The sequence below is a fragment of the Odontesthes bonariensis genome, chromosome 7, assembly GCF_027942865.1.
Source record: "Odontesthes bonariensis isolate fOdoBon6 chromosome 7, fOdoBon6.hap1, whole genome shotgun sequence".
In the NCBI taxonomy this organism is placed as follows: domain Eukaryota; kingdom Metazoa; phylum Chordata; class Actinopteri; order Atheriniformes; family Atherinopsidae; genus Odontesthes; species Odontesthes bonariensis.
In genome coordinates, this window is record NC_134512.1 from 4,310,877 (window position 1) to 4,323,202 (window position 12,326).

General features: G+C 42.4%; 1 protein-coding gene across 6 annotated transcripts in view; it reads right to left on the minus strand.

Moving 5' to 3' along the window:
* Positions 1-2,464: 2,464 nt before the first annotated feature.
* The window catches only part of ppp6r3 (protein phosphatase 6, regulatory subunit 3), a 43,798-nt gene continuing 33,936 nt past the window's right edge, over positions 2,465-12,326 (minus strand). For 3 of the 6 annotated variants that reach the window (XM_075469282.1, XM_075469284.1, XM_075469281.1), the window contains 8 exons: positions 10,120-10,235; positions 9,639-9,846; positions 9,415-9,512; positions 8,658-8,853; positions 7,078-7,095; positions 4,831-4,929; positions 4,133-4,204; positions 2,465-3,986 (listed from right to left, as the gene is read on the minus strand). In XM_075469282.1, coding sequence (XP_075325397.1) covers positions 3,935-3,986; positions 4,133-4,204; positions 4,831-4,929; positions 7,078-7,095; positions 8,658-8,853; positions 9,415-9,512; positions 9,639-9,846; positions 10,120-10,235 — 859 coding nt within the window. In that variant the 3' untranslated portion in view covers positions 2,465-3,934. The remainder of the gene's footprint in view (positions 3,987-4,132; positions 4,205-4,830; positions 4,930-7,077; positions 7,096-8,657; positions 8,854-9,414; positions 9,513-9,638; positions 9,847-10,119; positions 10,236-12,326) is intronic. The other 3 variants (XM_075469287.1, XM_075469283.1, XM_075469286.1) reach the window with 2 other exon arrangements.

Sequence of the window (12,326 nt, forward strand, 5' to 3'; positions counted from 1 at the left end):
CACTGTATCTGACTGCAGCTCTGAAATGAGAAGACACCAAAGCCATGTTTCTATCATTTGGATCCATCTAAATATGAGAACATACCCCACTTCCTCCTCCTTAAAACACAGAACCACGAAGAGGTGGAGAAACTGCATGTTCATTTGAGTCAAAGCAACACAGCAGGTAATCTGACATGTAAAACAAGGTTTTACTCAGAAGCTAGATTTCCTAACCACAAAAGATCCCAAACTGCATAAAACTGTTTATGCAGAAGATCCTTACCTTTCAATGCAGCTGAATTCTTGAGATCTGCGAGATCACGAGCCAGGTCCGATTCTGCGCATCAAGTTAGAAGATGTCCACACCTTCATGGAAAAGTACCACATGTAGTTTCAAATTCTCATTACTCAAAGTGAATCATTTTGTGTCCAACTCTGCTCTGCTCCATCAGACACAGGAGATAGGTTCAAAGTTTACACGTCCCAGCCCGTGGCACTGGTAGGACACATCCACTTTAAGACTTCAGCTTCCAACGAGCCTGAGAACAGCAGAGGACACCACAAATACAGGCAAGGACTCTGCAGGCAGGTCCACCACTGCACACTTGTGCTACAAATCAGATGTTGGCATTTTAAACCGCGATTCTTCCGTTTACATTTACTTCATTGCACAGCCCGAACCCCAAGAGTTTTCATGTCTTGTCTCATCAACCTCACTTCAAATCATTGAAGTGTTTAAAAACAATGCTCCTCAGAGAAAGACTGGGAGGGATCTGCATATTTCTCCCTCTACAGAACAGAATATCATTAAAGCATTGAAGGAATCTGGAGGAGTTTCAGTGTAAAGGACAAGAGAGCAAGTCTGAGCTGGACCCCCGTGATCTCTGACCCCTCAGACGGCGCTACATCAAGAACTCTCATTCTTCAACAGCTGATAGAAGCACACGGACAAGGGATTACTGTGGGAAACCTTTGTCCAGCCTGATGTTAACCTGGTCCAGACTCAGAGTCGGCGTCCGCTTCTCTGGGCTCGGAGGCGTCTGGGATGGAGCGTCACATGGTGGAAACGTGTGCTGTGGTCAGAGCCATCAGTGTTCCAGATCTTTGTTGGAAGAAATGGAGCAAAGAGCCAAAGGAGCATCCAGCCTGCTATCAGCAAGCAGTCTCTGCAGCCAGACTCTGGGATGGGATGGGCTTGGATCAGGGCCCGAATGAGCAAAGCTCATTTCCACTTCTGTGATGGCCGCATTAATGCAGAAAAGTTCACTGAGATTTTACAGCAACATGTGCTGCCTTCAAGACCACATCTGTTCCAGGGACGTCCGTGCATTGTTCAAGCAGACCATGGAAAAGCTCATTCTGCACACGTTCCAAAGGCACGGCTGAGGAAGAAGAGGGGACGGGTGCTGGACTGGCCTGCCTGCAGTCCTGACCTGTCCCCAAACTCTGAAACAACCCCCCCCCCCCCCCCCCCGTCAGAACGTCTAAGTGTTGGGAGAAGGAAATGTTACAAAGTGGGGAAAGACTCACTCTCCTGACTTTTATGGGACGTGTTGCAGGTCTGAAATACAAAATAGCTGTCTATTAAATGAAGTAGATCACACAAAGCATGACATTTCTTGTGTTTATACTATCTGCAATGAATTAAAAGTCAAAGCAAACAATCCCTTTCTTTTTTTTACTTCAGTTTCCATACGTTCCCAGCCTTTTCTGATTGGGGGTTATATCTTTTCACCAGTCCCACCCCACACATTACTGGGATTGGTTCTAAGGTTTATAACGTATGAATGTCTGACCGACTTAAACCACGATTGAGACTGCCACTAAATGAAAGCAACTTTTGCCGACTTTATGCTTAATGAAAGCTGGTGATTTAAGTGGTGCAAGTATAAAGGAAACAGTCAACTTGGCCACAGTTTACTAATGAGAGAAAGTTCACAGCTGCAGCTGATCTGGTGGGATCAATGGCAAGATCATCACTTAAAACTTTCTTCGGATTACAATCAAATCACATCTCCAGGAGGGTGAATGAAAAGTCAGTCCAACGGATAACAATCTGACCCTCAGTCATTCCTTGTTCTCCAGTGACAGCAGAGGAACTGTTGAATGCTTTCCTGCTGGAGATCTTTAACTGCACTGTGCGATGTCTATATGCTGAAACGGAGCTGTGAAAAATACAAACTGGATATATCTTTCTCTTTTTGGTAGAGAACCACACAAGACTGATCTGAGGAGAAAAAAAATGGAGAACATGCCGTCTTTGTTGTTCCCATGTGGAGAGCAGAGCAGCCACCTCACTCCTGCAAGGGTTTAATGTGATCCGACATAAAAAAAATGTATCGTCAGACAACACTTCCAACCATCATGCGTTACGTTAAACATACCCACTTTAGCTGCAATGTGGAAATGCTCAGCCATGGCCCTGAGTGCTTTTTTACTCATGTCCTCAGATATAGAAATCAAACACCATGAGGAAGTGAACAAAGTTGAAACTTGTTTTTTTTAAAAAGGAAAGGGAAGAAAAAACCCAAGAAGTAGCAGAAATGCTGTAAGATCAAGTGTGTTACTCTCGTTGAGCTTGTAAGTCTGTGCTGTCTGGTGGTGGCATTTTGGTTACAGCAGAGAATTCAGATACAACACTGGGAAACGGCAAAAATACATTCAAATCAGACAAAAACCTGATGAGGAAATTCTTACACTAACCAAGTGATTTGACCTTCAAATTTGCAGATGAACAAGAAAATCTCAGGAACTTTTGCTCTTAGGGACTTGATTGACCAATGTAGCGCACTGTTGGAGTCTGAAAAGCATTCTGGCTGAATTCCCTGCAGGAACGCAGCCGTAGCGATCATCACCAATTTCCTTCAAACTCAACTTTATCAAAGTAGCGAGCTGGGTGAGAACAGGGACGATCTGGGCCATCGGAGGGTAACATCTACCTCAAGTTCCTGCATGTATTTTTGTCCAAATACGTCTTTAATTTCTTTAAAAAAAAAAAAAGAAAACATGACTCTGCACAAAGTGAAGCTGTTGTCTCAAATTAGTTGTATGTGAACTCAAATCAAAGGGAAAGTCTAAAAACTGGTCTGTAAAGCACTTAAGATCTGGGTAAAAAACAACAACAAGAGAACTATGGTTCTAAATGAGTTTAGCTGGCCCTAAAAACCACAAGATAATTCTTTAGCTCACTAGCTGCAAGACAGAAACCCTGTTAGCGTGAATGCAGGCAGCCTGAAAAAGCTGTGTTGGTATGATTCTTTAGTAACAACACATTAGCATCATCTTAGCTTTATAATAAATAAAAAAAAAAAAAAAGAAAGTGAAAAAGCTCGCCAAATCTTACTCAGCGCAGGAGAATACAAGAGAAAGAACATTTACAAAAATTTGCAGAAAAATAAAACCAAGTGTGGTTTTTAAAATATGTTTCAGGTGGGAGCAGTATGGCTCAGACTCAGGCCAACACTGACAGCTGTGACTCTGCTGTGACTGCTATGAAGGGTCAGCATGTTGCTCAGGACAACCAGCTCCATGCCTGGTCGGGTCACTCACATCTCCCCGTTTCTCTGCCAATTCATCTTATTCTCCTGTATACATGCGTCTTTTTACAAAATATTTTATTCATACAATCATTTCTTTTACTATAGCAATATTACTATTTAATTTTGAATGTCAAGATATCGTTCGCACATCACCTCATTGGAACAACAGCATATAAACAAATGCAGAAAAAACTTATTCTGTATGCATTTGAGTGAGTCTGTCTCTTATTTTGCGTCCCAGTTCATCCTGTGTCTGTACACCTTGTCTGTCTGTGATGAGCCAATGGAAGTATTGCTGGTCCTGGAGGGGCATGTTATTGGTACAGCTTTGAGCATGGGGCCTCTGCTGGGTGGCCAGGAACAGAGCCCTGCATGGCAGAACAAGCTGGCCGCTGGTGGGCAATATGAGACCCTCATGCCGGCCCATTTATTGCTTGCTCTGAGGAAACGGAACTCCTGTCCAGCCTAGAAGAGAGGGGAGACACAGAAGAAGATTTCTTTTAATGTGCATTAAAGTTATACATTTTGAGGAGTTTTCTTTGCAGGGAAGTCTCAAAAATAAATTCAAATAAGACCAAAATGGCACCGTTCACAGAATCAAGAAGACTTACTTGGCCTCCTCTATAGTGGACGTTTCCTTTATAGGACCATTAGGAAGCTCTGCCGTGGGCCGACACTTCTCACTGTTTACCAGGACAAGAGAGAAATCAGTAGCATGTTAGAGCCAAACAGTGGAAGCTCATGTCAACAGGTTTAAAAAGACTGACAGCTGAAAGACTTGCAGTGTTTTAATGCCTTTAAGCAGGCTTTCATTTATAAAATGAAATAAACTCTCACTAAAACATGCAGATTAGGTCTTCTCCATTGCTGCCAGCAGCACACACAGAATGCAACCCTACTGTAAAAGAAAATCAGTGTAACAGAACCACCGTCTAAGCTCTGACTGGACAGCACTCATGTGGCCAGATAAGTGATCGGTGTGAGCTTCAGTAACAGATGTCACTAACTTTCATTACAAACCTTCATTCTGCCTGAAGGAGGTTCGGAGAGTGTCCCTCTAATGTATTTGACGAGGCAATAAAAGCATTTGTACTGAAATAAAAGGCCATCCAGTTTCTGATGCAGTAAGAATTTGGGATGACTGTACAAACGGTATTTGATAATAACAAAATAGCTTAATAGTAAAATTCCACACATTTTCAGTTGATCAGTGCTGTATGACAGGGAGCCTGGACAGGCACACTTGCCCTCTTTACAGGAAAGACAAGTGGCATGCGTGTGTGACCATGTGAGAGGACTTGTGTCTGACCCTGTTTTGGGACAGCAGGCAGCAGCCGAGCTGTTGACGTCTGAATCCACACACTCCAACACTAAGTATTTCTCTGAGGAGGCAAGCTTGTCTTCATCACTGGAACAGACAGGTATACACATACACATTAATAAGAGATGCACACTCTCACCACAGAAACACACAACACAGTGAGAGGGGACAGTGGCTGCATGCTGAGTCGACAGAACACGGTAAAACAAAGGATGGTTGTGTGGAAATGAAAGGACTCTGGGAACTCTATGTAGGAAAAATCATCTAAATGTACAGCAAATGGAGAAAGTCAACTGTTTTGAATGTTTAGCTACGTTACTTTTTTCAAATATCAAATAAAGTGAACAAAGTAGGCAGGCCAGGAAACTGAGTCCGATTAGACCAAAATTGATTGTACCAGCCGTCAGTCTTGCTTTGTCTCAGAGAACCACCAATAATCTTGATGAGGACTCAATCAAAGCAAAACACCTGCAAACATCAGAATATAATGCAACGTCTGAGCTGATGAGCTGAACTATTACAGAGTTGATTCTGGAAGGACTGGAAGTGTCAGTGAGACCACTTTTGTTGTGAACTGGTCATCATGCTTGGTTAAGAGTCTCTGAATGCTTTTATCCATCTAAAAAGATATACATGTATACAGTAGGGATGTCCCGATCCGATCACGTGGTTTCTGACTCGATTGGTATCGGCCGTTCCATCCCGATCAGCGATCGGATATGTAGCCTATCTATATATGTATATTTATTTATTTTAAATCAGAACTATGATATTTCAAAACAAATGGGAAAAAAATAACAGATTAGTATTTACTGTTATGTGGTGGTACAGAGTCAGGCCGTCTCAACCATAGACATAATATGCGTAGACGCCTCATAGACCGATGCTGCCTATTGGAGCTGACGTATCAGCGCGGCCGCCATCTTGGATGGGTCTCCAATGCCTCCATATTGCATTTATTTCGACTGAGGAAGGTGTATATCCCCAACTACAATAATCATAACTCACCGAATCTTTATGTCTATGGTCTCAACTCCACACAGAAACATGCGGCATGACGTCACTTTGCTGCCGTAAAGCGAAGCAGAACACGGCAGCAGCTTGAAGCTGGGGCCGAATGTCCGCGGTGTGGGGGTATTTTTAAGGGGATGACAAAAACGTTGCGATTGCAAACTGTGAGATATGCAAACTTGGGATTTCAAGAGGTGGCGAGGACATGGCTAACATCCTTGATGAGAACAGGAACAGGCTCAAACCTGACAAGGTAGAGATGTTGGTTTTCATCAAGAAAAACGTACATTTCCTTCTGTGAAGCCAGAGGAGGAGAGGAAGAATTAGGAGTGCAGTTCCCAAAAGCACATTACTGGCCTTACTTTATAACACTGTGGCACTTTTATTTGCTTATTTGTTTCCATGCCTGCCAGGTATTTCAAGTCGAGCTGCTGCTTGTTTTTACATTAGACATTGTTGCACTAAACTACAATGTGAAGAATTTGTTTATTACTTGATTACTTTTTTTGTTCAAGCTACCTCACAGAAGTGCTCTGTTTTTAAGTGTTAAATGATAAAACAAGTGAATAAAAAAAATAAATAAATAAAAATAAAAATCAGGGACATCCTGGATCTGTTTCTTCGCCGTTCTTCATTTTTCTAATGTACTGTAGAAGTATCGGATTGGGATTCGGTATCAGCAGACACTCAAAATCAGATGACTCGGGGCAAAATAACCTGATCGGGACATCCCTAGTATACACATTACATCTTTGTACACTCACATATTGTCTGCACAGACTTTTATACACTACATCCTTTAATGTACATTTTCACCTTTAAAAGTGAAAGTGCTAAAACCAAACGAAGGCATATATGAGAACATATCAATTCAATTCAATTATTCATTCATTAAGTCGTAACAAAGCATTAAAAATCCAGTTGTTGAGAGGTTGAAAGCACTTCGGAAACGTGCCACTTGTGGCCATTGTCACATAATGGTTTGCTCCTGGAGGCGTGGACTGTTACAGAAAAGTCGACTGAATAAAGTTGAGTCAAAACTGAAGAAACAAAAAGTGCACTTGAACAATAGCTTTGGTAGAAACACATGCAGAATGGAATAAAATGAAATAAACAGACAAGAGCTGAAACCAAAGATATAAATTGGGAAAGAAAAGTTGGTGGTTGACGTGACAACAAGACTACATCACGGCTGCAGGCTCATCTCTGATTGGCTGTACATACCGATAAGATTTCAACACTCTGAAGAAGACCACACCCACAACGCACAGCAAGAGAGAGAGGGGAAGCTCAGACTGTGAGTGTCATTCATTTCAATACACTGTTATTTACTCAGACACAAACACACACACACACACTTTATAATGCAGCATCAACAAGAGGACGGTGGGACAGAGGACAAGCAACTTCAACAAGATGGCCACTGGCAGGCAGAGGCTTTGTTTCAACCAGGATGTTTGGCTACTGAACGTGTAGGACTGAAGGATGATGAACTGATGTTTGTGGTTTTCAGAAGTTGTTCTTCTTTCAATGTCATTTACTTCAGTTACTAGAGGTTTCCAAGGAGGAAAAAATACTTCTTAAAGTAGACCTGCAACATAAGCACCTTTTTGGTTATTAGTAAGTGTGTGAGGGGTCTGTGCTATACACATTGGTTTAGATTTTTGAGGACTGCGGAGGTTGTGTCTTTAAATGTAAATACACAATAAGTGACTGGTCCTTGGGAAGCTATATCTGTCAAAGCAAGGTACATAAAATCATTAAAAAGTATAAGCCTGTCCAAAGATGAACCTTTTCCAGCAGTGCAATGACCTGCTCAGGCTAAAGTGCAGAAATCCTTGATCTGTTCCAGGAGTCTTATGCACCAACCCAACAAGCAGCTGTCGGGGGGCATCTGTAGTGTTTGTGAACGTCTCTGCGATCATTCACAACCGATTCAACTTGCAGTTTATAGCATTGTGGCTGTTGGTGATAGAGCTTACTCTGATCAGCACAGCTAATGAGTGCATTTGACAGGAAGGTAGCGGTAACGACAGAGAGCTAAAAGCTAAGTTTAGTTTGTCACTCGCAATCTCTTCCCGTTTGTCATCTTTATTTTTCCAAAAACCATGAGAATTGAAGAAACTGAAGACCGACATGATTACCACTAAGTACATGCTGCTATGGTTACCTTTTTTGGGTTTCCCTTATTGCAGCACTTGCGTACGACAGCTTTCCTTTGCACTGCTCACTTGTGTGTTCTTGCTCAGGCACAGATGAAACATCCTGAGCTGCAGTTGGAAATGGTCTCTGTGATGTTTTCATGCCGTTTTGTTTGTTCAGACACTGCCGATGCAACGAGAACCAGTGCTGCTCCTTCATATTGTTTTTATGTAGGAGAGAGACTGAAGGTAGCATGTGTGATTGCACTCGTGTCATTACATGTGAAAACTAAGCCTGTGCAGTTTCAATATATCACAGTCGATCAATGTATTTAGAAAGCCAGATATATATATAAGCCATGATTTTCAATGATGATATATCTTGTATAAAGGTGATGGATTGTAAAGCACAACATGTTGCATGTCAGTGGTTTGGACAGGTTTACAGCAAGCAAACAATTGAGAAGAAAAAGATCTAATCCGAAACAAACCAAACCAAACCAAACCAAAAGAGAAAACTACTGAGACATATTAGGACTGACTGGTTAATACACCAGAATCAAAGAAAGTGTTCTGTTGCGGGTTTTGAAAATGCTGTTCATGACATTTAGTCAGTTATCACAGGTGGCTAATGGTATTTTTGTGTGGATGTGCTTGGCGAACCTTTTGAAAACAGCAGTCTCTGTCTTGGCATCGACAGTGAGACTGACAGTTTCTTTCATGGAGCCGTTGATGACCGTCTCAGTGATGCTTCGCTGCTCAGAGCAGACCGTTTCCTCCTCTGCCTTTGATGTCCCACAGTCTTTAGGTGAGATGGATGAGGGAGAAGCCACACTGGCGCCCAACCAGCCATCGCACTCTGAAGGTTTGAGGAAAGATAAGAGGAAGTCGCGCACATTGGCAAGTGTCAAATTTCATATCCAAGTAAATCAAGGATGTCACAGTTGCCTGGTTTCCTTTGATGTTCTTGATTTTCATTTGGAACATGTGAATATGAAATGATGAAAGGAGAAAAAAGCCTCAAGTGCATTTCCCCCCCCCCCCAGTTCTTACAACTTGATGCACGTTATGGCAGAGCAGAAACAATCTGACCTGCAAAGATTAATATGACAGCGTCTTCCTTTCATCCCTGGGATATGATCCCATGATGATCAGGGAACTCCTGAAAAGAGCTCTCTGTGCTCTTCTTGTAGATGCCCACTTTAAGGTTTGTTTTATATCAGGAAAACTACTTTTTCCACTAAAAAACAAACAGTACCAACATATTACAACTTTTTAGTATATTTTGTTTCACTAGTGAACAGAAACCCGGCAACTGGGACAACCGCAGGGATTTAAACGTGTGTCTTCCTCATGAGTTCACATGAGTGTACAGAAAGCCTCCTCTGTCAACATGGATATGCATGTGTACAAAACTAACCCTCAGGTGCCATTGGTGCATTGACCCCCAGAGGGTCAATTGTCTCTATGCTGGTTTCCATAGCGACGGGAGAGTTGCACCTCAGAGGGTCTTTGGGACTGAAAGAGATCAGATTCTACGTAAACAGACGTCTTTAAATCGTAAGGACAATCAGTAAAAATTGAACATTGTAGTTTTGTTTTTGTGTTGCAGCCTCTTATCGAACAAACCGTCAGGGTACCTACCTGACAGGTGAGAAGTTAGAGAAATCAGCCCAGCCAGTTTCAGTGTTGGATGTAGCAGGAGGGGGGGAGCTCCATGCTACCTCAGGAAGGACTTTTGCTGAGGAGGATGAAGGAGACGGTGCAGCAGGGTTGTTGGGGCTGGCGGCTGAAGCTGTGGATGTACCTGTGTCCATGGGGACGTCATCAAAGCTGGCTGTCCACACTGGTCCTTCAGGCATTCACAAAGCATTGGTCAGAAAATGGAAAGCCTCTGAATCACATCTGCTCATGTAGGTACCATTTTCAATGTTACTTGCTACTCCAGAGAACTAATATACTTATATCTATGTTTCACAAATGAAACTTCAATGATAGTTCTCACTCAAGACCAACTTCAAGAAAAACTTCTTGAGACAAGAATATTTAGAAAAAATTTTATGAACTCATACTGCAGGGAACAATGAAAATAAAGCATTCTTCCATCTGTGACTGCTTCGCCAACCTGTGTCAACTTCCATTCTGTCATCTGTGCTGGGGTTGGAAACTTCAAATGGATCTCTCTTACTGTCCTCTTCTTCTGAGTCTGTGCTCTCCTCACTGTCTGTGCTGCCTGAACTCCTGAGATGGACACACAAAGCAAGTGTTATTTCAAATTAGGGAGGTCATCCTGCTCAAGATGTGGAGTGCAATAACGATAGGCCTCATGCAACAACCGTTCGCACGCACAGATTTGTTCTTAAGTCCTGCGTACGAGTGATTTAAGAGAATTTGCGCATTCACCAATCACCAAACTGCTCTATAGCCCAGAGAAGGCATGCCAGATTTGTACAATATTGCCATGAACGAGAGTCTCCTACTACCTGAACCAGCCCAGGCAGACCAGAAGGTGTGGTGCCAGATCACCCCCCTCATGGTTAGGGTTAGGGGTAGGGATTAGGGTTAGGGATTAGGGTTAGGGTTCAAAGTGCCATCATGATGAGGCAACAACTGATTGCACGGCTTTAGTTACAGTCATCGAGCGCCTGGCCATGGCGAGATGTTTTTTTTTTAAAAGCCATTTTCATATCAAACCATTTCTTCTTTATTTCGGTGACATTACGAACTACAGGTGACACGGAATTAACAGCACTCCTAATTGCTTCCCATTTCTTCGCTTTAGCAGGTCCCGTAAATCCACTGCTGACACTGCTAAAAATGACAGATTTTCCTTTTTGGATCTCTGAAAGCAGAACTTCAGTCTCAGAGCCAGTAAAGTTGTTCTTTTTGCGCCTTGATGCCATTCTCATGACTCAACACTTCCTGACACAGCAGAGAGGAAGCACAGCCTTAAATGGTATTATTTTGGGCGTGGAGTATGCAAATCTACTATCCTCGTGCACGTGCACTTCAATACGCACGGGTGGCATTCATCTTTTACGCAGGTCGTTTACACACTTTGTCCGAAGTTAAGAACGTTTGTTGAATCTGACGTGGCGTGTTCGTACGAGACCTACAAAAATGTTCTTGCATGAGGCCCAATGTGTAGCCACACAGCTTAATTATCAAGGCATTAAGACCAAAGATTTCATTTACAGGAGCCTTCCAAAACCTGAGGATTTTCTGGAAGCTTTTCATTTCTCAGCCTCTGAAGTTATTTCCGAGGGGTTAAACCTTTAGCTTTTACTGTAAATTGTGGACTCTGCCTTCGAGTTTATTAAGACTTTTAAAAATTTTTTAATGGCTTACAAGGAGTATCTATAGTTGTGAAAGTATCTCATGCTAACTGATTAACAAATCAAAGGGTGAGGGCTTTTGAAACTTTGTCTGGTTCGTAACACTATCACTAAAAAGGAAATTTTAGTTTAAAAAAACTGTTTGATGAATGCATTTAGTTAAACCAATAATCACAATCATCAACCTCTGTTGCCTCCATCCGCACATTGAAATAAATAGAAAAAAAGCTACATCGTGTGCTTATGTCCATGTTTACCAACCTTTTAGCGTCAAATATTATAACCAGCTGCACCAATGTGATGCAACTGGTGCGCTTGGTTGTAAAAGACATGATGTTTCTTTTATCTGATGTAACGCGATCGCAATGTTGACGCAGAATTGGAACAACATCATCATTATTTCCACGTGTCCGGTCAGCACGCAGCCTAATTTCACTCTCTTTGCTCGGACCATCCAGACCCTTCTGTAACATGACCGTCCCAAATATCTGATGAGGATTAGAAGTGAAATCTTAGTTCGATGTTAGTTTAAAAGAGGAAAAGACACCGTTTTTACGTTAAAGATCTCAAAAAGACAGGTATACTGCATTTTATGTACAAAGTTTGGTGTGCCAACATTGGTTGAAAAACTAGTTTGCTTTAAACCCCCCCCGTCCTATGAAGATAAGCGTGTCCCTTTGTTAAAATGTCCTTAAGATCTTTTTATGGGTTACAGACATGTAACCTGCTTTGAATCTGTGGAGCACCACTTACAGTCTCAGAAAGGAGAGGTCAGACAGACTTCACATTCCATGTAGATGATGTGGAGGAACCAATCCTGACTACTTGTTGGGTGGAGCAAATTTTTATGCACTGTGAGGAGGAGGTGATAAACTGAAAAGCTGTCCAGCTCCCATCAGCAATTCCTGAACTCAAGCCGTGGGGGCAGCAAGCCCTCTGGCCAGCCACAAGCAGCCTTGCCACCAAGCAGCCCCGGCCCCCAATCTGCAAAGAGTGA